This window comes from Patagioenas fasciata, chromosome 21, assembly GCF_037038585.1.
Source record: "Patagioenas fasciata isolate bPatFas1 chromosome 21, bPatFas1.hap1, whole genome shotgun sequence".
Taxonomy (NCBI): Eukaryota; Metazoa; Chordata; class Aves; order Columbiformes; family Columbidae; genus Patagioenas; species Patagioenas fasciata.
The window spans coordinates 3,425,674-3,449,759 of NC_092540.1; the positions used below are offsets into that span (position 1 = coordinate 3,425,674).

At 45.1% G+C, this 24,086-nt stretch overlaps 1 protein-coding gene across 4 annotated transcripts in view; it reads right to left on the bottom strand.

The window, feature by feature from the left end:
- The window catches only part of LOC139829541 (uncharacterized), a 292,141-nt gene that overhangs the window by 47,397 nt on the left and 220,658 nt on the right, over positions 1–24,086 (bottom strand). For 2 of the 4 annotated variants that reach the window (XR_011742058.1, XM_071817613.1), the window contains exons 11-12: positions 22,964–23,296; positions 21,407–21,557 (exon numbers count right to left, since the gene is read on the bottom strand). Coding sequence is in view for 1 of the 4 variants with exons in the window: in XM_071817613.1 (XP_071673714.1) it covers positions 21,407–21,424 (18 nt within the window). In the remaining 3 variants the exon portion in view is untranslated. The remainder of the gene's footprint in view (positions 1–21,406; positions 21,558–22,963; positions 23,297–24,086) is intronic. The other 2 variants (XR_011742056.1, XR_011742057.1) reach the window with 1 other exon arrangement.

A 24,086-nucleotide genomic window follows, 5' to 3' on the forward strand; every position in this document is an offset into this window, starting at 1 on the left:
AAAGGTATATCTCAAAAAATGCCGCACAGGCTGCTTAAATCCCCCTTGTATCAAGTGTATGATATCAAATATTAACTGACAGCATCCTCCTCTGTTAAGTAAAAGCTTACTCATGAGTAACCTTGCTGCTTTTGGTGCTCTGAGATGTCAGGGAGAGATGCAGGTTGCTGCTAAGCTGGACAGCAGAGCTGAATTATAAGCTTTGGCTCAACTTAATTTTACTTATTTGAAAGAAGAACACAGTAGGATGCCCTAATGCAAAAGGATGTGGCGGGCTATATTCTGCATCATCTGTGACAGGAAACGCTACACTTTTGTCACATTCAGAGCATCACGTTACACTCTATAGGATCTAAAAATTCAAAAGCAATTAAAGGTCATGAGCCACATCAGTAATCACACTGCTCACGCTTCAGTTCACCTAGGATTTGTATATTGTACTTTTTTACTGGACATAATTTTTCAGAATGGGCTCTTTCGTCTTCTTGCTGCCCCTCAGTGAGGAGAAGGTTCCGCTTACCCCAGTGACCCCTTCGGAACACACGGCCTTTTGCCACTCCCATAGCAGAGATTTTTATACGCATGGCAAAGCGTTTTCTCATTTCACCCTCAGAAAAATCACAGATCCCCGATAAAATTGAGATTCCTTTGCTGTCACCCATCTGGGGACCAACGCGGCCTTTGCCGCTGCCTGCAAGGGGTGGAGGAGCCAGCGGAGGCGGAACCAGCGGCTGCTCCATGGTTTGTACCCGGAGGAGTCGGGACACAGGCCCCGTTTGCCATCCCAGTTGCGCTTGCAGAAGAACCACAGAATAAATGTGACTTTCAGGGAAACGGCTGAAGGAGGTGGACACCCCAGCAAGAGCATCTGCCACGTACCAGTGATACCAGGCACCGGTTCCACTGAAGATACCACATACAACGTGTCCTGGTACTCCATCAATGTCAGCAGAAGCTTAATGAGTAACAGCAGAGTAGTTTAAGTGTCAGGATTATTAATTAAGGGGTTAATATGCCTGGCTGAACTTCTGTCTCCATTTTTAAGAGGGATATAAATGCCAGGATTTGATTATCGGATTAAATGGACATGCTGGGGTACAGTCAGAGCACTCTCTCATCAGCTGGGCTACTCCGGTACGGCAAACTTGACCCCTTTCCCAAAGCAGAAACGCGGGACCCAGCTCCAGCCAAACCCAGCACAAATCCAGCCCTTCCAGATGAAACAGAAAGGTTCCAACACAAACCAAAGTCTGTTGGTTCTCTGTGGTTCTCCAGCTGAATCAAGATTCAGCTCCATCTTTATCGGCCTTCATCATCAATAGCTCTTTTCTTAATGGCGTCCTTAAGATGGTTTTATGCTACTTGGAAGAAAGATTGAAGGTACCTTTCTCCATCTCTTTTCAGAATCCCCCCTCTGAAGCTCCTAAACAAGGCCAAATGTCTCCATCGGCTTTCAGCTCTAATAACTCTGTGCCGCAGCCGCTTTCCTTCGCTTTCCCGTGTTCCTGACACCCCCACTGCAGAGCCCAACACAGGAGCCGCCTGTTCCAGAGAGCAAGGGGTGATATCACCCCACTGCGAAGAAAACACCTGCACTTCTACACCCCAGCGAGTCTGGCTCAAAGTCACCTCTGCTGCAGCCGCCGCCAACGCAAGGGGGAAGGAAAAGCCACAGGTACGCTTGGAACTCAAAGATTTTCAGTATTTGAAAGAAATCATAATAATTTCAGGGGAAGCTTGGGAGCTCTGAGTGTAACGAAGCTGCTATTTCCAAAGAAAGCTTTAGGTTTTCACCAAGCTGCATACAGCATTAGCAAATTGTCTCCCTTTCTGTTTTAAAATGCATAAATAGAGCGCATAGGTAACACTGAGTAGCTTCAAGGTTGCCAATAATGCTATGAATCAGTTCCATACAAGTTAAGGACTCCAGCCTTTGGCATATATAATTTTACAAAAAAAAAAAACCAACAAAATACACTAATGCTCTTCTGGAGCCAAGGCAGCAGAAGGACGTCCAACGAGGATGTACAATAGGGTTTGGACTGCCAAGTTTAACGCATCTAAAATTAATAACCTACTTCCAAGATCCAATCCAGGCTGTGAATGCCCCTTTGAAAGCCCACGGAGATAGATGCTCCTGGCTCAGCGAGGTGGTCCAAACCGAGCATGGGAGGCTGAGCCCACGCTGTGGTTCGAGTCCTCCCAGCAAGGAGCATTAGTTTCAAATTAAAGCGTAGCCCTTCACCTGGATTAAACCACCCCCAGGACCCACAGAACGGAGCTGGAGTCTCTGGGTTTAGCACTTCTTGCTTTAACGAGTTCAGGCTGGGATACAGCTGCAGGCTGGAGTGATTGCGGTGTTCCAGTACATTTAACACCTCCTAAACGCGGATAAATGGAAAACCGCATACACTACTGCGGTTTGCAAGCGAAATGTTTCTACGAATTTTATTCCTTTTTGCCCAACTGCGGTAGATAAACTGTGCAGTCCAAATGAAAACTGATCTGTGCAAAACCCACTTTCAACATTCGCATGTTCATTTATCCCATTTATTACAATCCCTGGCATCCGACCTGCTGAGGAGCCGGGAGGAACGGCAGCTGAGCCTCTTGGATGTGATTATTATTTGGGATGCCATGATAACATGACCTTTGGCTGGTCTAAAACAACCCCAGTTTTGGGGGGGAAATAAACCATGTGAGAGATCTTTGTTCCAAACCATTGCCTCTCCGCATGTGAAATACAACCGGCCAGCTGAGCAGCTGCTTCTGTACGGAGACAGAAAACTCGTTGCTAGTTTTTCCCTTTCCAAAGGGCTCACCGGGATATCCCACCACTGTTGTTTTAAAGGGATCTCTGTTTTCATTTGTAACTCAAAGTGGGACGGTGGCAGGTGGGTCCGAAATGCCCCATCCGATTCCGCAGCACCTCCTCTGCAAAGCGCATGGCAAGGGCCTCACACTTCATCTCGCATCAGATGAACGCTGTGACAAAAGCAATAATCAAACAGACCCTGCAAAACCAGGGGACAGAGGAATGAAACATGTTGGAATGCAGCTAATGGCACGAAGGAGTCCCAGGTGCTGTTCTGATGCTTTAAGCTCCAATCCATCACCTTTTTGCCTTGATGGCCTTTTAATTTTTATTTAATTTTAATATATATATTTTTTTACAGGGCAATTTCATTAAAGTAGATGTGGTGCCTTCACGTCGCAGTAAGTGCCCTGGGGAAAAGCAGATAAACAGCAATAATACAACTAATGGAAATAAACTTCAAGACATTAACTTGTCAGGACCACCAACTGCTGGGTAAGAGATGCAATCTTCTTATTTTTACTTAATTTTTTCCCTGGCATTCCGCATTGGTGCATAAACCTCATGTGTAAGGACACGGGTTTCCAGGGTATAGATAAGAAAGTCAAAATGACTCATTTCAGAACAGCGATACGATAGTAAAGACGCATGCCGCAGCCCTACTGATTTACCTCTCATGCTAAATGAAGTGCCAGATGTGTTCTGGTTTAGATCGGTATCTGTTACTTTTGCTAGATTATGCCTGCTTACAACATGGAAGTGCAAAGACGCTCGGACCCGAAGAACAAAATAAACTCGTTCAATAAACGGGGGAAAAAAACCTCTCACTTTGGATTTATTGGGTCACATCTACGGATTTATATGGGGCATCTTTATCGACTTCGGTGCATTTTCACCTATCACCTCAAGAGAGGATTTTCTCCCTTTGCTTTCCAGCAGCAGCAATAACCTATTCAGCAAAAGTGGAGCCGAGAGGTTAATCTGAGAAAGCCCAAAGAGAAAACCACGAGGGTCCGGACACCTGAGGTCGGTTCAGGAGGCAGAAGCCTGAGTGTCCTGTCCCTTTTCCCATCCTTTTCCTGCCTATGTTGTCAAACCCACACTGGGAAATAAAATATGCATTAATTTTCAATGCTCCAAGCACAGTTCCTGTTAGTTAGCAGGAGTGCCGTGCTTTGGCTATCCAAGTGCTGCGCTAATATTAAATGATTAATCTTTGGGATGAATTAGCAGCTCGTTACTCTGCAGAGGGGCAGCGGCGGATGAAATGGGACATGGAGGAGCGCAATTTCCAAGGCTGCCACGCTTCTGACCTTCATTAGGAAACAGAAAACCACCAGCTTGTAACTAACAGAGAGTTTGGTTCGTGATGACCTTGTCAGTGTGTCCGTCATCTGTGTGTCTGTCCGTCCTCCCTCCTATTGGTGGTTACAACGTTCAAACGGGAAAGGAATTCAGAGGGTAGGAGGCAAGGAAAAGCATCTGCTCTGTCAAAATGATGGATTTGATATAAAGCTCTATGACTTGAACATTCAGCTCGCTCTGGTGTAATAGGGCTGTCAGCAGGGGATGGTTAGCTTAACTTAGGAAAATCAAGAAAATGCCTTCTTGTTGCTCCATCTCTCATGATGAACAATAACCTGACAGCAGAAACAAGCCCTGATTAAGAAAGGATTGCTTTTTGGGGTACACTAGTAATGAGGTACAAAGGAAATCGGAGACTTGCCACTCACAGACGTTAGCGCAAATCCAAATGTCTTGGAACTTCAGCCACAACAGATAATAGATTATTTTTGAATGATGTGCCTAACAGGGATGAATCCTGCAAGCAAAAGAAGCTATTAAATTAACGAGTATATTTTCAATTCCTTCAAAACCGAATGTATTTAATCAGATCTTCAAAGCCAGGACAGAAACATTAAAGGTCTTTCAGAAGCAATTCCTGCCGAGGTGATGGCGGCAAAGGTGACCTGACCACAGCACTTGCTGCAGCTCAGAACCTCTGCCCCCAACGAAAAGCAGATCCTGACACTCACATTGACTTCCATTCTCGCCTACCCAAGCAAAGCTTAAATTCAGCCCTGCACGGAGGCACAAGCACAAGTTTGGTGCAGCACACACACCCCGGAGAACGTGAAGTTCAGCCCAGAGCGTGTGCGTCCCCAGGGATGCTCACATTTAGGTACAGTCACCTATACCTGCCATCTTCCTGCGAGCTCTATCTTGAAGCTCCTAATCGGTATTTTCTTAGCCCAGCAGAAGTGCCTTGAGTTTATGTCAGACCCTCACGGGTGTTACTGAACTCGGAGAACTGGGATGTGCCTTGTATAGCATGATCTAGACCCGAACGGAGCACGTCACAGCCAGTCATTACAAGTAATGAATTAAGGATGCCCGAGGCGATAACAATGGATTTAAATACAGAACAGCAAGTCGAGTTAGAGTCTGTGTAACTTAGTCTGTCGTTTCCTTCAGCCTTTCTCTTTAAAAATGGATCTTTGTGCTCACGAGAGCTCCCAGGCTGTCTGCTCAGGAACCTGACACTCGGTTACACTCAGATGAAGGCAGCAGAGGCTCCGGCATCGCGTTCCCTTCCCCAGACCCTTGGGAAATCCACACGTGGGATGGATGGAAAACCGCTCCCCAGGACCACATCCAGCAGCATCCCCGGTCCCCAGCACAGGGACCGCCATTCCCTGCCACAGAATCACACAACGTCCCGAGTTGGAAGGGACCCACAAGCATCACCAGGTCCAACTCTTCTCCCTGCATGCAACCAGACCCCACTGGACCCAAGCCCAGTAGAGCTGAACCCCAGTTCTTTACTTCTCACCATCTCCGTGCTCTCTCCTTCCCTCCCATAGATGAGGAATGAGAAACTGGAGGTATCAAAAGCTCTGAAGTGATTAATTGCTTTTCTCCCCCGCCACCAGACTGTCCTAGCACAGGGGGAGGGTAAGCTGGAAGATCTGTGCTGCAGCATTGCATAAAATTATTTGGAACTTATATAAAAAAAGAATAATAATAATAAGAAATCACTTCCCGATGAACAGGATGATCATGTCATTCTGCAGATCATTCCTTGGCTTTGCCAAAGGATGGCCTGGAATCCCTTTCCAGGAAAAACAGCAACACCACCACAACACCCTCCCCAGTCCCCAGGCTTGTTCCTTCTCCCTCTTCCCCCCCCGTTTAGTCCCCCGACTACAACTTCAGTCATTAGCTAGCGAATTAGTCCTGGATGCAATCTGCAGAAACGCTTACTTAGGCCTGCAGGCGATTCCCTCACCTTTTAAATGCTACTGGGGAGCGCTTAGAATTGGTTTATTTTTTTCCCTCTAAAAAACAATTTCAGTTAATTTAATTATAGCTGGGATTTAATGTTTAAAAGCCATCAGCTTAATAAGTAGCAGGGATCTGTATCATTGTTATCAGCATCTTTGAAAACTGCTGAACAAAGCCTGTGCCATTTAGAGGATGCAGAGATGGAGTTGAGAGATAGCTCCACGTCTCCCTTCCCTCCCAGACCCTCTGGGTCAACTCCTTGGTCTCTGGGCTGGTTCCTGCACCCCTGGACACGGCTCTGCCCCATGGCACAGGTACCTTCGCACCCATCAGCTCCTACGTGCCCGTTCGATGGCCGGTTTAACATCACATCTCTAAAGATCAGCCAAGCCCAACGACATCTCACTTTATTTTGAGTCAAAAGCATCTTGAACCACCACGTTTGACTGAGGCTGAAGAGCAAGAGCAAGTGCCATGCAAAAACCCCTTTAAATCCTTTACCTGACTTAAAGTCTGTCACTGATGTAGGACACACCATTCTTCACATTCCTGCGGATCAGTATTCCTGCTCCTACCAGCTGTTACGGGGTGCTTGGTTCTCACATCTCCACTTGCCTTGATGAGCCATTTTTCCAAGAGAAAAGTGGGTCTGATTCCCATTTGCACTGAAGTCACGAATGCACAACCCCTTACTGGCCAAAGCAGTTTGGAAACGACCTCCAGGCTCTTTCAGGGATAAGTTTAAGCTCAGTCAGAACTTGACTGACTCTCCCAAAACACACACACACACCTCAGTACACACACAAATACTCTCATTTGCTGCTTGGAGGATTTTCCTCCTCTTTTTCTATTTTTAAGATGTAAATCACTGCACAGGGTGCAAGGCAGAACCAAGCTTAGCTTGGGAGTCTACAGAGAGTCCCAATGCAGAAATGGCTCTGCTGAGAATAACAAATTATCATCTTATCTCCACTGATGATGCATTTTATTGCTTCTTAATAATTTTGCTGGGCTGTCCATGGTCTTTTATCACCTCTCCTGCACTTGATCATCGCTTTATGGCCCACTGTTCCCTCCCCATTCTTTATTTTCTACTTGTGCTACTGGTCTCTATCTCTCTGTTCCGAACAAAGGCTTTTGCAGCCACCCCATCTGGTCTCGCTGCTGATATTCCTCAAGGTTCAGTTGCTTTCTGCATTGTTATTTGCAATTTATCTGATTCCAAAACCTGACATTACTCTTTGCTGCGATACACGGTTGCCTGGCTATTGCTAACCACGTGCGAGCATATCATTCTGCATTGACAAATTTTATTTACTTATTTAGCCGCCCTCCCACGTTTAGAGCAGCGTTCACTCAATTACGGATCTTGATGTCTGCAAATCATAACCCCATCACACCGATCAGACAGAATTCATTGCTGTGAGCCCTACCACTACATGGAAGAATTTAGGTCAAGCTGCTTTGTCCTTGGACACCATCCCTGGATATCAAATTTGGTGCATCTACCTTTCATACAAGCTCTCTCTGGACCCCAAAGAACCAGTGGCACCCCTGACTTTATACTTGAAGCTTTCAGACACACCAGTTTGGTCTATCAGGAGCAAAGCTTGGTCAGGACGGACCGTGGAAGCAGAAGGATTATTGTGTGGCTCCAGTGCAAGCACAGGAGGTCACCGCCCGCACCGAGGACAAAGGTGGGACAAAGGGACTTCGACCCTTTGAGGAACAACTTCTCATAGTTAACAGACAAGCAAAACCTCAGCAGCAAACCCAGGGATGTCAAGCAAGAATTGATCTGATCACCAAATGGGATAAAATTCCCTCCTGCCCTCTGTGCTGGGGAAACATCCACTTACTCCCACAACCTTCTCAGCTGGAGCTTTTTGCAGCAGCCTCTACAAATTACCACCTAATAGAAGTATTTTCTCTCTGTATTTTGCATCCATATTTTTCTTTAAAATGTCTATTAAGTCAAACATATACACTGGAGATACGATCAGAGCTTTCACCTCCTGATTTGCAGATAGGAAGGCAGCAGCGCAGTGTTCTCAGCGAACAGAAACGCTGCAGCTTCACTTCCCCAGGCCTCAATTCCCTGCCAGGAAGATTCTGGATTCATAAAAGGATTAAAATAAAAGAGTAAAAAACTGAAATATGAGGGTTTGGAGTCCTCCTGCCTCACGTCGAGCACTTCACTGAGGTTTCCAGGTTAGAAATGGAACGGTTGATAGCTGTGAGCGGTCATCAGAAAGACGTCTCTGGAAGCAGATGGGCTGAAATAACTTCTGGAAGTTTCTCACTGTTTTTCTGCTCGCAGTTCAGCTGCTCCAGGTAAGCGCGGGAAAATCCACGGCAGGACACGTATGGGGGGATCCGTCTTCATCCCCTTCCTCCTGTGAATTGGGAGGAATTCAGTCTCAGTGAGTGCCCAGTGCTGCTCCCAGGGATCTGGGGCCACCACCTGCTTAATCGCAGCCTAAATCCCTACCCCAAAACACAGGCGACGATGCTGCTGTCACTTGCTCTGTCCCCATATTACGTGATGGGACACGGTCCTGTCCGTAGCTCCCCCACATCAATGCCCTAATCAAATAACATCTTGATGGACAGGAGCAGACCCGAGGGATTGCTTGTTATGCAGAGCTCCTAGATACCAATCAGCAACAATAGGGTTTATATAGACAAAAGATAGTGGACTATCTGTAAGGGTAGTGTCTGCTGATAAATGGCAAAGCAATATCCCTCCCCTCGGTGTTCTCCAGACACACGGCTAAGGCCAGTCTGGAGGAAAGCAGCTCCCATTGATCGTCCCTATGATAGGTTTGCTGGATTATTGACAAAGTGCTCCGCAATCATCCTGCTGGAACGGGAAAGGCACCGAGACAGGTCTGAGGAACGGGGAGCGGATCAGATGTTTGTCACGTATTAAAGACCCCATCACCAGAGCTGCACGCCTGATTAAAAGCAATAAAGGGAAGCTGGCATCCCCATCACAAAGGTGTGATAGAGTCGGGCAAACAAACACCATCCGCATTTCAAGATGACCAGCAGATGCGTATCAGCACATCACAGAGCCATAAACCTTGGTAGAATTATTAGTTCAGATTAACTGTGATGATACAGCCTCCAGATCAAGATGCTTAGAGGGCGGGCAAAGTAAAGTTGTATTTCCCTATAAAATACTGTGTCACTGTATCTGTGATCACCTGCTCGTATGCAGAAGTGACATAGTCATGGAGAAGACAGCAGAACGGAGATGAAGATTATGCCTCAGAAAACAGCAAATAACTGACATGAGTTCTGCAACACCAGCAAAGAGGGATGTTTTTGCTAAAGGATGCATGTCTGGTAGTTCTTCCAGGCATTCCACGTTAAGACATGTCCTGGAGAAATTCCATTAACGTGCAAGATGTGCAATCTTAATTTTACACAGACTAACAAAAAGCCATCAAATGGTAATAACTTCAACTTCAAGATTGTGTTACATTTGAACTGGTGATCTTGAGGAAAAAGACATTATTGAATCTTAGGGTTACTTAGTCAAATATTCATAACAGATTTGCCATCTCATGTCCAGAGCTGTTGTCTGTAGGTGCTATTAAATAGCCAGGGAATTCTGTCCCGGAGAACCCTGCATTGCAGTCATGAAGCAACTCCCTTAATGTAGATGTAAGAGTCTTCTTTAGTTAGAATTCAAAGAACGACACAAATTAAGATTATCATCAAGCACAATCAAGCGTGAGGTAGGGAAAATAAAGTGTAACGCGGCTGCTTCGTAAAGAAAGCGGCAAGAGAATTTGCTGGTAGTGCTGCGGTTTCCTTGGGCTATATCACAGCTTTTGCTCGTTACGACCTGCCAAAGGGAAATCTGAAAGACTAAAGGCTTTATTTGCAAGAGCAACTTCAAGCAGTGAGGTCACGCTCTTCCTTATGCACTTTTCAAGGGAAAGCTGAAGTGCAAATCCCATTCTGGTTCTGCTGCCGCTAGGAGAGCCGATAGCAGGTGGCAGTGAGCACAGCAAGAAAGGCAACTAGGCAAAGAAGATCACTAATTTCTACCTGTTAAAGTCCTGGCTTAAAATTTAGTAGCATGATCAGCAACTGGAAATCCTCTCTGTCTTTGTGTAGTCACGATAATAAGACACGTTTTCCATTTTTCACAGGGATAAGTTGAGCTAGTCCTGAAAACGCCAGGTAAGGCCATTCCGCAACCCACACATGGATTTCTTGGTGAGAGATGCAAAACAACACCAGACCAAGCACATATATGAACTTGAGCAACCCCTTCTACAACCGCTTACAAGAGCCTGGGAAAGAGTTGGGAGTCACCCTGTGACCAGGACAAAGTGACAGGGCTGAAAACCACTGATCACCCCAAGAATGGCACCACCGTTTTATCTGATGTACTCTGGTTTACGGAAGCAAGCGCCTTGTCACTAATTCGCATTCCTTATGACAGCCGACGTGTGGAAAATGTACTTAAAGCAAAGCCAAGCCAACGGATACAGTGACTTCCCTTGGCTATGAACAATTTCGCTCTACTGCTTCGTGTGTATAAATTCAGAGCAGAGTGAGACCTGCGAGGGAAGGGGAAGAACAGTCTTTGCAGAGTCTCAGCATCAAGCTAATTGCTCTCTAACCTAAATCATCAGAAGACCTGTAATTAGACTGCTCAGAATTAACACAGAGGGCTTCTAAAAAAGTCCATTCTTTAAGTTAATTTATACTATTATAAGACCTGTCGCTTCTCAGTAATAAAAACAGAGATGTTTCGTTAAGCTTTGCCTTATCCTGTTTGCTCAGACGGTGCTTATGGCAGCTGCATCCAGCAGCAAAGCAGTTCTCAATTTATTTTTATTGCTCCTCTCTAAAAGCATTCCATTACAGGAATATTACACTGCATGAAGTTTCAAACCACCATCGGCAGTTTATTTGCTTGTTTTGCTGGAATGGAATAAACAGCTATTCGCAGTAACTATTATTTCAGCTTCATGCGCGCAACGTGGCATTGGAGGGTCAGTGCCCGTTTGCTCCGTGCACCCCAATTTTTCTCCTCCCACAGGGGTTTTACCTCTGTTTGGGAAACAAAACGGGCTGAAACGTTACTTTTGCTTTTAGGAGGTTGCATAGAGACACTTTCAAGGAGCCCTTTTACTAAATGAGATTGCTCCGTCAGCTGGGCAATTTGAGAGAAGGTCTAGCACAGAGCTCTATTAGCTGACCTGCAAAATATTCTGACCAAAATATATATATATATATATTTTAAAATTCCTGTTTTCATAAAAGTTGGGGGAAAAAGTTTCACTTGACCTGGCGCCTTGAATCTGTTGAAATCGGGTCAGAACGGGCAATTTCACAATGGATCAGCTCTAAGTGAAGCCTCCCTGCTTTGACTGGTTGGGATCTTTAATTCTCCAACAAAGTATTCCCATAATTAGTTAATTGTCTTTGGGTGGCTGTTCCTCAAGGCAGCACCTTTCTGCCCTCATTTTCCCAAGGTAAGGGACGTGTGGTGCAGTTTGCAAATAAAACTACATATTTTAACTGATTATTTTACAGCGTCTGAGCCTTCAATAAACCTGCAAACTCCAACAGAAGGCATTACAAAACTGTAGTTTTAACCCGATTTACAAGATGCCATTGGAATACCTAACCTGGTCACGTCCAATATGTCCAACTATTAAATCTGGAGCCAAAGAAAACATATAAAAGAATGCTTTTTTAATGGCCATTCCGGGATTATTTTTCCAAGTTATTGCGTGAAGCACAGAATCAAAGGTCACACACTGTCCTGACCACATTGGAAAGTTATACTAAGAGTAATTGTTACCTAATAAAAAGATAGAAAAATATACAGCCAGGTTCTCCTTTCCAAGTCTTTAAATTCCTCCATGTATTAATCTTTTCCCGGTGGTGTTGGACTCAACAATTTGATATTTTATTGCTTTTAGGGTCAGAAATTCATTCACTATATTATCAACTCGAGGGAAGAAATTGGAAGAAAAGATTTGTGTCTTCTTCGGACAGTAAAGCCAACAAATCTCTTCCACTGCTTGGTTAGAAAACACAATTAAGTGGACTGTAGTGGACTCTCCTGAAAGAAAATTGTCTGGATTGAGATGTGAAGAACCTAAAAGCCAAACGTGTAACAATCAATCCTTCCCAGCCCTTTGGGATGTGGCTGTTTGGGCAGAAGTTTGCTCTGATTTTCCTGCACTCTGTGTGTGTGTGTGTATATGTGTGTGTGTAATTCTTCAAGCAATCAATATAAGTCCCTGAAATGAGAAATTGAAGCTATCAAAGCCTGGAACATCTCGTAGATGAGGAAGGTTCGCACACGTTTTCTAGGCTGGCTGTCAGATCTAATCCTCAGCGTCCTTAGCCTGACAAATACCGGCTGCTAGACAGGTTACTTAAGGTGGGCTTAATTTGTGCCTCTTCTCTGCTCCTTGGTTGGGAGCCCTTCATGGCAAAGCCCGTGTCCCTGTGTCCCCGCATCTTGCTCTCCTGGCTTTGGGGAGCCTGGGAGCACCCCCCGTTTTGGCTTCCAGAGTCATCAGAGTTACCTAAACACATTGAAACCACCGAAAGACGGTGGGCTTGGCAAGCACCCAGCACAATCAGCATCGGGATCCAGCCTCTAGACATTGCTATAATGCAAATAATAAATAAGGATAATGATGATCAATGTCAAGAATCCTGTCCTCGGGCTCTCACCTTTCCAAGTGGCAGATCCAGTAATCTCTCTATTAAGAGCTTAGACCTTTCATATTCAGACTGCACTTCAGGCTGTGCTGCTTCAGCCACATCACATTTTATGAATCATCAGTTAAATATATGTAAAAATCAATTACATTCTCTCAGTGTGCCCTGCATCTTAACTGATGCCATCTTTCATCTTCCTAATGATCCAGAAGATCTGGAAATAATTAAAAATCACTCTTGAGGGTCCAACCTTGTCTTTCTTTTTGCCTTTTATGAGAGAGGAAACTCATCCTCCACTACGAGATGACATTCTGCACCAGGGCGGCAGGGGTTTGATGATGGGATTATTGCCAGGAGAAAACACCTTGGTGGGACAGTCCGCCTTGATTTGCCTCCTCATTTCATTGGATATTGAGGACCAGGGGCTGCAGTTGGAGCAGGGAGGGCATTTCAGCAAACACAAACCAACGGGCATTAATGGGAATTGCTGGACTGGTTTGAAGTTGTATCATGTAGAAAGCGTAATGTAGAATGAACGCGGGGACAATCGCATCTCGGAGGGTTGGTTGTTCCCAGGATGTTCTCTGGGCTCACAGCAATAAGACAAAAACCCTGGCAGCTCATCTGAGTCTCACCCTGGTCTTCCAAAATAAGATGTGAGCAGCCTATTGGAGACTGCAGCTGGATTTTAAACAAGTGGAGTATAAAGAAGAAACCGTGTAAAGGAGACAAGGGTGGACCGGCCTGTTTTGTGTACAGATGGATGTCCCTCCCTTTATCCCCTGCTTGGCTGAAGCTTAAATCAGAGTTTTTTTCATGTTATTTCATCTCGGTATCAATGAAACCACTTTTCTAATAACAGCAGTGAGTGAAGACAGTGATTTCATGCTGCGGTGTGACCAAAAGCTGCTCTCGCGAGTAGACAGAGAGAACACGTTCCCCCAAGGATCTGTCTAGAGCCTCATTTGGGCATCTTCCAAAATACCAGATTCAAGCCACCCAGATCCCAGCAACATTTTCACAACCCCAGTACAGAGAAATCAACCCAGCATCACCTCCCCTATAGCGTCCAGGAGGAAAGTCCAGCTCCTGCTGCCACCAAACGAGGTCAGGGAAGCTCAGCACTTCACGCTAGTGCTGTAAAAAGCAAGATTCAACCCTTGTTTTGCATAATACAGATTAAATCTGCCTGGAAACCAGCAACTGACTACACGAGAACAACAACACATACAAGTTAACCAGTCCACAGGTAACAGGGGCTGCAAATCTAGGGCCAGAACTCCTTTTACGCCTGATACAATTCCCTCTGCTGTGGTTTCACTGAGACTGCACTGACCCAAGAGCAAAACCTGTGTTATATTCAGGCATTTATCAGCTTTCCGGGTTACATCACGACGCGGTTACCAGCCAGCCAGAACTGAAGATCAAACTGAACAGAATGGCTTCCTCAAGCCTATTTTCCTATTGCTTGGATAATAAATATAGTAATGAAGAAGAAAGGACACATACAAATGGCTGGTATCAAAGAGCTGCTCTTTAATGCCAGCCAATAATGTCATGGTCCTCAGTCTTCCTAAATTTAAATGATTAGCAATGACCAAGCTCTGCTCTCTCTTGATGCATCACTTAACCTTGTAATCAGAAAATCTATCCCATTCTTGGTCTTAGATTGATGATGTCACATTAAACTTGGTTTTTTCCCCCACCAGACAGAGCAATCATACTGGAGCAAAGCAGTCTCGAGCATCACTGCCACGTCCCCATCACCAGCACGGTTAATGCCATTGATTCTATTGGTAAGTAAGCAGCGCATCTCAGAGCCCAGTATATATTTAGGACATGTTACAATGTCACAAATAGATTTTTTTGGCAAAGAATAATTTCATTCATCTCTCTAATGTTATAACAACTTTTTTTTTTTTTTAATTTTTAATTTAAATAAAAGCAATAAATAATTGGTTTGGGTTTTTTTCTCCTGGAAGAACCTATTTTGAAATGGCAGTTGCAGAGTCACCCTCTGTCCCATGCAGGCAGATGCCACTTGGCCCATGGACCGCTGTGCCATCTCCGTGTGTCCTGGACTGTACTTTGTGCAGCCTCTTTGCTGTTCACTCCTTTAACTCCGTACTGAGTGCTATTAGCGGTATCTGATATTTTCGACAAGATTATTCATATTTTTCACATTTTAGCTGGTGCTGCACCAGTTTCCCTTCCTTACTACACAGTAAAGAGTGTATTTCACCATATGCCTCTCTTTCTATCTAGTGATTTACACTTTCCTGCCAAAAGATGTAAATTGACTCAGTTCTTCTACTCCCTTTGTCTTTCTAAAGTGATGTTTGAATTGGGAGCTACTGGAGCCCTCATTAAATTTGCTTTTCATTTTGTGCCTTATTAAGGGACTGTTTGTGGAGCCCGTGAAGCATCCATCCCAGAGGGTCTTTGAGTGCTGGTTAGACAAAGATTTATCAGAGATGTTTGCTGGGATTTGGTCCTGCTTGGGTCCAGGCCTATTTGTGCAGCTGGATGAGCATCCCATCCCACTTCTCCATGTTGTGGTTTTTACTTTACGATGATTTTCACTTAGAAGGGAATAATCACCAGCAGATGAGGGTCTTCTGTTGTATTTCCACCTAAGGATGTGTTGCCCTTAAAATTCCTAAGGTTGTACTCTGGTTGTTTTGGAGTCAGTGACTGCACCACAATTTCAGCCAAGTCATGAACCCCACTCTGCTTCCACCCAGGCACTTGTTTGCTCACATAAAACATGCATTTGTTAAATTAAAAGTGGTCTGAATGCTCATTTATTTTACCCATAGAGCATTTCTGTCCCTGATGCTGGTGAATGCCAATAGAGGGGCCAGGAGGGACCCAGCCTGGGGGGGCACCCCCAAATCTGCAGGAGCCTCCCCCGGTAACAAGAATCAAAGTAAAACCCACGAGCTGGATGAACCGAACCAGAACAGAGCAGCAAAACACAGCCCCAAGTCTCCCTGTTCAGATGAAAGGGAAAACGCACCAGGAAAATGTCCTGCTGGATGGTTTTCCTGTTTGTTTGAGCAGCAAACATCGGTTTGGAAACACAGCACAGCTTTGCTTCAGAAGGTAAATACGTTAAATGGTTAGCAGGTGTAAGAGCCTGGGAACTGCTCCGAGTGACAACAGGACAAACTGCAATTTGCACACAAAACTCCCTCCATCGCTGCTTCCAGAGACGTTTCCAGCTCATGGTGCATAAACAGCACGGTTTGTTCGCAAATGTGCAACTCATTTTGGGGCAATTCTAACAGCAGATATTTCAGATGCGGTAGGATCAGCTTAACTGCACCAAGGTTTGCTTCCACCTTCAGCGTAAGCCTGATTCTCTTTAATTTTAGCTTAAATCTGGAGAGCGCTTCCAGCAGATTGGTTTTGACAGACGCATTTCCAAAGAACAGCTGCTGATGGAAATCCACCGCCACAACGCGAACTAAGAGGCGAATATTGCGAGGGAGAAAGGTTATTGTTCTTAAAATATTTGTCCATAAATCTCTGCAATTTATAGACTGATGCCACTGACTTATGGGGAAGGTTGTGCCATCAACCGCAATTCAGGTTTATTGCTGTGGTTGCACTTGAGTTTGCCAACAGCTTGACTTTTACTATAGAGCTGTTGCAATGACGTAGCATAGTGATATGCACATTTATTGGTTTGTTCCTCTTTTTATTCACCCTCCGATAAAAGAAAAAGCTTATTTTGTTTTTTTTAAAGCCACCCGGGTTATAAAGCCCGACTTCAAATCAGTAGTGACCTTTTGTTCAACAGTGAGCTATGTAAAAACACATAAAAATGTCTATTTAGATATTAGTGGGGAAAAAGAAGTCCATTGATTTTCGTAGTTTGCTAAGCTGCTGGGGTTTCTGCGAGGTATTTGTTTCTGCAGGAGGAGACGGCACCGAGGGTGCGGAAGGGCATTCTCTATTTCCAGAAAAACGGCAAAAATACAGCTGCAAAATGGATGAGGTGCCTGCTTGATACAGCACATGGGTTCCTCCCACCATTTCACCGGCTCCGTCACCTTGAGGATGAAGATTTGTTAAATTCAATGTTCCCTGTCCCATCTACCCAGAAAGAAAATAACCAAGATAAGCAAAGATAAACGCTAAAGACACGGTGGTTAAGAGGTCCCGGACTGGAGAAGGAACTGGGTATCTCCAGCATGGGGAGAGGGTGGAAAAGCTGAGCTGTGCACTAAACCAGAAATCCTGCCTAAGGAGGAATCAGCCCTGCGCTGCTTTGTTTGAATGTGGCTATGCTGTCTGGAACACACGCCAGCAAAATACTGAATTTATATCTTAACAACTGGGAAACTCAGAACAGACAGAGACTTGGTTTCAGCCAGCAACTCGATATCAAGGAGATGCGTCTGTAGTGCTGCAGGTTCTCATCGCTCTACAGATGAAAGCAGCCACCGCAGCAGAATTCTCTTTGTGTTAAATGTATTAACTAAAAGCTCAGATCAGAACAGCCTCAGAGCGCAGATTCAGGAGGTGAATCACATCCAAATTTTGCATTTGATCCCCATCACTCTAGCGCACTTCAGACCCAGGCTGGGCAGAGCGCATCAGGACGGGGGTACTGAATGGATGGTGGTTCAGAAGGGGAAACATCACTGGACCGCGCACACACTGCACTGGAAACGTCTGTCCCGCACACGTGGGATCTGCAGGGGTAAGATGAGGGAGTCTTAATGGAAAGAACATAAAAAAATAGGAAAAGAAATTTAAAAGGCCAAGAAAACATTTCATCATTTGTTCAGCTTCTGTACATTGTATTGCATTCGGAAGAAATATATCCAAGGCTCGGCACACAAACGCTCTGCAGGCAGCAGAGCGAGCGCTGCAGGGTCAGAGCGATCAAGGGCTGTCTTTTTTAGGACGAGTGGACTGGGTGACTTTGAAGCAGTAGGCAGGATCTATATTCAGCAAAAGACCTCCTGCATTTCCAAATTGCATCACCCCGACTCACCTCCAGCTCCAACTCCCACGTCTTCCCACCCGAACCGATGAACTGGAATTAACGCCAGACACGGGGGGAGAAAACCCCAGCGAGTGACCTGAACTGCGCTGCGAAGGTGGGAGGATAAGAACCTCTTTGAGGAAGAAGATTAATTAAATACGATGGCTACACCATCTCCCGTCTGAGGAAATTTTACATTCTACAGGAACGCGCTGCAAAATATTCTCCAAGGTTTTATCTTTCTACCCAGAAATCCAATTTATTAGGAGCATTTTTCTTTATGAAAATATCCCCGGGCAGGATTGCTGTGTGGGTTGGTAAGACAGCTGATGCTCTGGATCTTACCTGGTGTGAATCAACACATCTTTGTGCATTTTAACACACCGTGGGGGTTTCTATGAACCTTAGGCCAGTTCTTTGTCTTTTCTCTACTTGGGCTGGAGCTCAGGTTTCAGTATTCCCTGCATTTTACGTGTTTTCAGAGCTAAGGTCATTTAGCTCTATGATTTTTGGAGCTATAGGATCTGGCTGCTGTGAAGGCTGGCGATTACAACCGCAAATATTTTCTCTCAAATACATATATGGCAAAAATCACACAAGCCTTGTTGGAAGTGCTTCCCAATGGCGGGAATTCTTTCCTTGGGATTCGACCCACGTTAAGCCTGTGCCTGCACAGAACTTCCCTTTATTATCCTTTATTACCATAAAACTCAATGCTTAACTCACCAAAACCACTTGAGGTCAATAAGACCTCTCCCCACATCACTCACTAAGGGTACATTTTTCACATCTGCACCTTAGGAGGCCAAATTTCACTCTTATTTTCAATAAGCAGCTTCCAAAACCACTTTACCCATTGACTTGAACACCCTCAGCTACTGATCAGGCATCAGTGGTACTAAAAACCAATTTGTGCTTTCTTGGGTAAGACAACTAATTTCAGGTGAACTAACAAACCCTGGTGCTTTCAGTTACCCACATACATTTCTTCAGCAAGATAAGCAGCTCTGGGAAAGCTGTTACTTGAAATGATCCAGTGCAACTTGGATTGGAAACGCTCTTGCTTTCTCTAGACTTATAGAAAGAATATGGCACTGAAATTAGAGCAGATCTATCACTCGTGTTTTCTAGCAAAGAAAAGAGTAAGTGAATTTCATCCCAGACTTTTCTTGAAAACCAGCGTTTCCTAGACAAGCTCAGCTTAAAAAATAAAATGAAACAGAAATCAATACATATTAGATGAGCTGTATTTCAGTTTTGAGTCAGTGATTCAGAGCGGGCTAGTTTTAGGCAGATTAAACCCCAAGCATTGGATCCTGAGTTGAAGGTTTAAAGGTGACCCGCTAAAAGACCAGGGATTATGAAATCCAAACGGAACGCAGTTTCCAGGAGGAACTGCAATTGCAACCCAGCCTATAGCACAGTCCACTCATTTTCTACTTCCAAAAGCCTCCATTTATGTTTCCCTTTACGCAGTAAATACCTTGGTGAATCTGAACACCTTCCAGGCTTATAGAGACAGCTCAAAGGAGTCAGCTGAAGTGATTTGAGAAACAATAGGAATTTGAAGTGTTCCACACTACAGCAAGCAAAATGAATTTTCAGGTTAGCAGGTAAAGCTTAACATTCTCCACAAAGGCTGAGTGCTGCGCTCAAGGTATTTCAATGTATTGGGTTCCTGTCACCAGGTGAGAGCTGAAATGTGTCCTTCTGGCATTCCAGGAGTTAGAAAAGAGCTGGTTTCTTCCTCCACACTCACAAAAACACCCGGACTGGGGTATTTCTGATGGGGGCTTCACTGATCCGCACATTCACGACCTGGTCTGTGCTCAAAACTCACAGGAGCCACAGACACAACGCCGCCATCCGCCAGCAGCCGCTGACTTTTTCACCTCCGGAAAAGCGGAGCAAGCGCGAGGCTTTATAGGAAGTGGCAGGTTCTTAATTATCGTTATAATTTATTTAGTGTTTACCGACAAGAGCTCAAACCTCTTTCTGCAGAAGGTGCTGAACACACAAGCCATTTTCAAAGGGAGCTCTAAGTGCTCCTCTGCAGAACACGGACACCAGGGAGCTTGGCGGATTATCTGCTAAAAGTACCTGATCAAATTGCTTTTCCTTGCAAGTTTCTTTCCTCTCCCGAACTCTCCGAGATCAAATCTTGACTTTATCAAATGCATCTACTCTCTCACATGCTTCAGCAATATATTTCTTTTCAAACCAGTGGTTCAGTCATTCCTGGTTTGCCACTAATATAAACTGTTTTGATTATATTGCTTATTTATGATGTTGTTCTTGTGCTATGGTTGGCTGTAACTACGGGTATGAATAATTTCTCTGACAACGTTTAAAATTAATTTTCCTTGAAAGCACCTAAATGCAACTTTGGGAATGAAACCCCAGCCTCACAAGTTTGATTACATGATGGGCTGATCAAGAACCTCTTGATTACATGATGGGCTGATCAAGAACCTCTGATTACATGATGGGCTGATCAAGAACCTCTGAACTCCACCCCAGCCCAGGCATTTCACAAATGTGTAGATTTTTGAGGCCAAAATAGCCTGAATTTTTTGCATCTAAACTCCTGCACAACACCGGCTGTAGACTCCCATCCCTTCTCACCATTTCTTTGAAGTTATAATCTATAGCCAGAAAACCAGATGAACATGAGAAGCAAAACTCCAGCAGATCACAGTGACTCCTTGTATGACCTTCACCAAGTCACCTCTGTCCCCCATGTCTCGATTTTGTGAAGTGTAAAACGGTCCTTTCTCTCCCTGCTAAGGCACATTGAAATTCGTAAATTAAAGCAAATATCCCGCTCCTCCAAACCTCTTCTGTCCCCTTCCAGCCTGGTCTGGACACCCTCTGCTCCCAGCCACTAAAGCTCTCAGCCCATCACACTCCAAATGAGGCCAAGGTTTTGTTCTGCAGCGGACATGCTGTAATTAATAAATTACTCAGCGGAAGGGAAACGGGGAGGAAAGCGGCATTATGGCACCTTTTGCTGCCAGGGCCATTCCCGCTGCAACGCCGGGCATGCAACGCGGCTTGAGATGCACAAAAATTACAAGCAAAAAACCCCACAACACTCAAATACTTCACTTAAATAGCTTTCCTTTAGAAAAAAATAAAGGCAAGAAAGAAATAGCAAAGTGGAAATACTGTAATTGCATTTCACAGCACACACCATTATGCAAAAGTGTATTTAACCTGGGTGCTCCAGGGTCACTCCCCTCTGTAAGAATTTGCATGGAAAGGAGTTTGGTTCACCCGAAGTCAAAGGGTAACTTGGCCTCAACATGCAAATGTATTTAAATGAAATGTATCCGAAGCTGCTAGATTACATTCACAGGAAATAAAGTCCGTTGCCTGCAAGTGGGTGCTTTGTACTCTTGATTGAAAATTGTTTCTGTGTGACAGAGAAGGTGCTTAAGAGAATACAAAAAAATAATCATTCAGTGAGTTAGAAAATTACTCCAACCTCTAGACCATAGCAAACTAAATATAAGCCAAACAAACTATGGCAAATGAATGAATAAGTTAAATACAAGATTAGAAAACGCAGTTGAGGAGCCTGGGTGCTCTGTAGTCACCATGATGCACGTGGACATGGGTGCCGGAGCCGCTCTCCTCCCTGGGAAGGTGCTGCAGACACAACGCTGCAAATTCGGGTTCTTTTGGTGGTTTTAGCCACGGTGAAAGCCCCAGGCTGCAGGATGGGTTCAGCACAACCAGAAGGAATGCCTGGGGAAAGAGGAAAATAGTCCTGAGTGTTTGGATTTCAGGGCAGAACCAGCTGATGTTTGTCTCAGAGGTGAGGACGGGCAGGATCTCCAGCTGGGAGCAATAATGTCCTGCCCCAGGACCCCATCCCTGCCCTGGCATCCCTGATAATATTAGCAAAAAGGCACATGGTGATGAACGAGTTAACTGATTTACACCCAGCCTTTTGGGTCACACGGCAGGACCAAAGGGCTCATGATCCATTAAGTGTCTGGTCACAGAATCCCAGAATGTCAGGGGTTGAAGGGCCCTGGAAAGCTCATCCAGTGCAATCCCCCATGGAGCAGGAACACCCAGCTGAGGTTCCACAGGAAGGGGTCCAGGCGGGTTTGAATGTCTGCAGAGAAGGAGACTCCACAACCTCCCTGGGCAGCCTGGGCCAGGCTCTGACACCCTCACCATGAAGAAGTTTCTTCTCAAATTTAAGTGGAACCTCCTGTGTTCCAGTTTGCACCCATTGCCCCTTGTCCTGTCACTGGTTGTCACCGAGAAGAGCCTGGCTCCATCCTCCTGACACTGCCCCTTTCCATATTGATCCCCAGCAATGAGTCCCCCCTCAGTCTCCTCTTCTCCAGCTCCAGAGCCCCAGCTCCCTCAGCCTTTCCTCACACGGGAGATGCTCCACTCCCTTCAGCATCTTGGTGGCTGCGCTGGACTCTCTCCAGCAGTTCCCTGTCCTTCTGGAACTGAGGGGCCACAACTGCACACAATATTCCAGGTGTGGTCTCCCCAGGGCAGAGTCGAGGGGTAGGAGAACCTGTCTGACCCCTGCTCTGCGGACTGTAACCTCACTTCTGTTACTCCTATTGCAACCACCAAAGGTACCATAAAACATCCTCCCGCTGCTCCCTGTGCTTCACAAGATCTGCTGGGGATCAGCGAGGTGGGCGCAGGAGCCCGGAGCAGATGGGAGGAGGACATGGACCTGGCCGGGCTCAGTGCTCCCGTGTTTTCAGATCCCGAGTCCCATTGTGCTCCTCTGTGCATCACAACCCACACCGTCTGCCCCCTGGCTACACAGAGTCCAGAGCCCTGGCCCAAAGCAGCCCAAAAGCTTGGATTTTCGTGACTTTTCCTACTGAGCGAGGTTAACTGAACTGCTGACTTAGCAGTGAATTGCTCCACATCTCATAAATTACCAGCCCTCACAAGCCATCTCATGAGAAATGCTGAGGATAAGGAATATCTAAGATAAACAGCTAGAAATAAATAATCACTAAAAACAACATATAGTATAGATGGAGTGAAGATATAAACACGGAGACAAGCTTAACTTTTGTTCCCTCATGCAAAGGAGTATCAAAAATAAACAGAAAGAGGACATATCTAAGGAAGGAAAAGCATAATTCAAAGCGTGTTGAATTCACCAGAAAGCTCGCTCTCTGCTTCAGCAGCCTTGAGTCAGATGGGATGATAAAGGAAAAGACACCAGAACCTGGGCTGGGATAAAAACATGCGCCAGATGCCACATTTCTTCTGGTATCTGCCGGGTTGCTTGGTCAGGGATGATGGATGGCGGAGGAGGAGCCAAGAGCCATGACAAGGTCTGCTGGCTCGGGGCCAGGGGCTCTCACAAATTTGGCTGCGATTCCCGGCAAACGCTGGTGCAGCGACTGGGGTAACTTGTCTACTCCAGCCTGTTTATCAGCTCAAAAATCCCCGAATGGAAACGCTTCACGTTTGTGTGTAGCACTAATCATCTGTCAAAGGAAATGACAACATTCTTGATTAGAAAAATGGGAAGAAGGAAGGTATTGGGGAAGATTTATTCAGCTCTGTTTGTCCGGACTTCCCACGGTTTGCTGAACATTTACCTAATATTAAGGAAACGTTCCCTAACAAGTGGTGCCTGTGAATTAAAATGCCACCCAAAAAGGAGAGTGATGGGGAACTGGTTGAGGATTCACATTATTATTGGTTAGATGCTGGAAACAATATTAATGCGCATAAACATTGATCAGAGCGGACACTGATATCAATGTGTAGATGCCTCGCTAACTGGAACAGGGACACGGGGGCTCCCCAAAACTAACAGAGCTGGGAGGGAGAACACAGAACGGCCCAAACCTGGCACTTAGAGCTGCACTGTTGCTGGGATTGATGTGCGCAGTGGAGACGAGCACAAAAACCTAAGGAAACAGCCAGCTAAAATTAAATGTACGCCTCTAATACACTCTTCATTAGCACAAAGCCATAAGATCATCCATTTCTGTCAACAAAACATCGAGACAAACTGATCTCTGTTTTTCTATTTATGCTCTGAAGGAAATGAAAGCTGTCTAAAAAGCTTTTAACTTCTCAAATAAAACAGCTACCCGTTTCTGACCAGCTAATATCAATAATTCCAGGTCTAAATGTCCCCACAGAAAAACCCTCCTATTTTGTTTTAAGCATTTCATTTTGCAAATAGATTGTTTACTTCAATAAAAGCTACAGAGGAAGTAAAGAGTAAAGATTAGAATAGACATTTAAATTAAGCTGTAACTATTT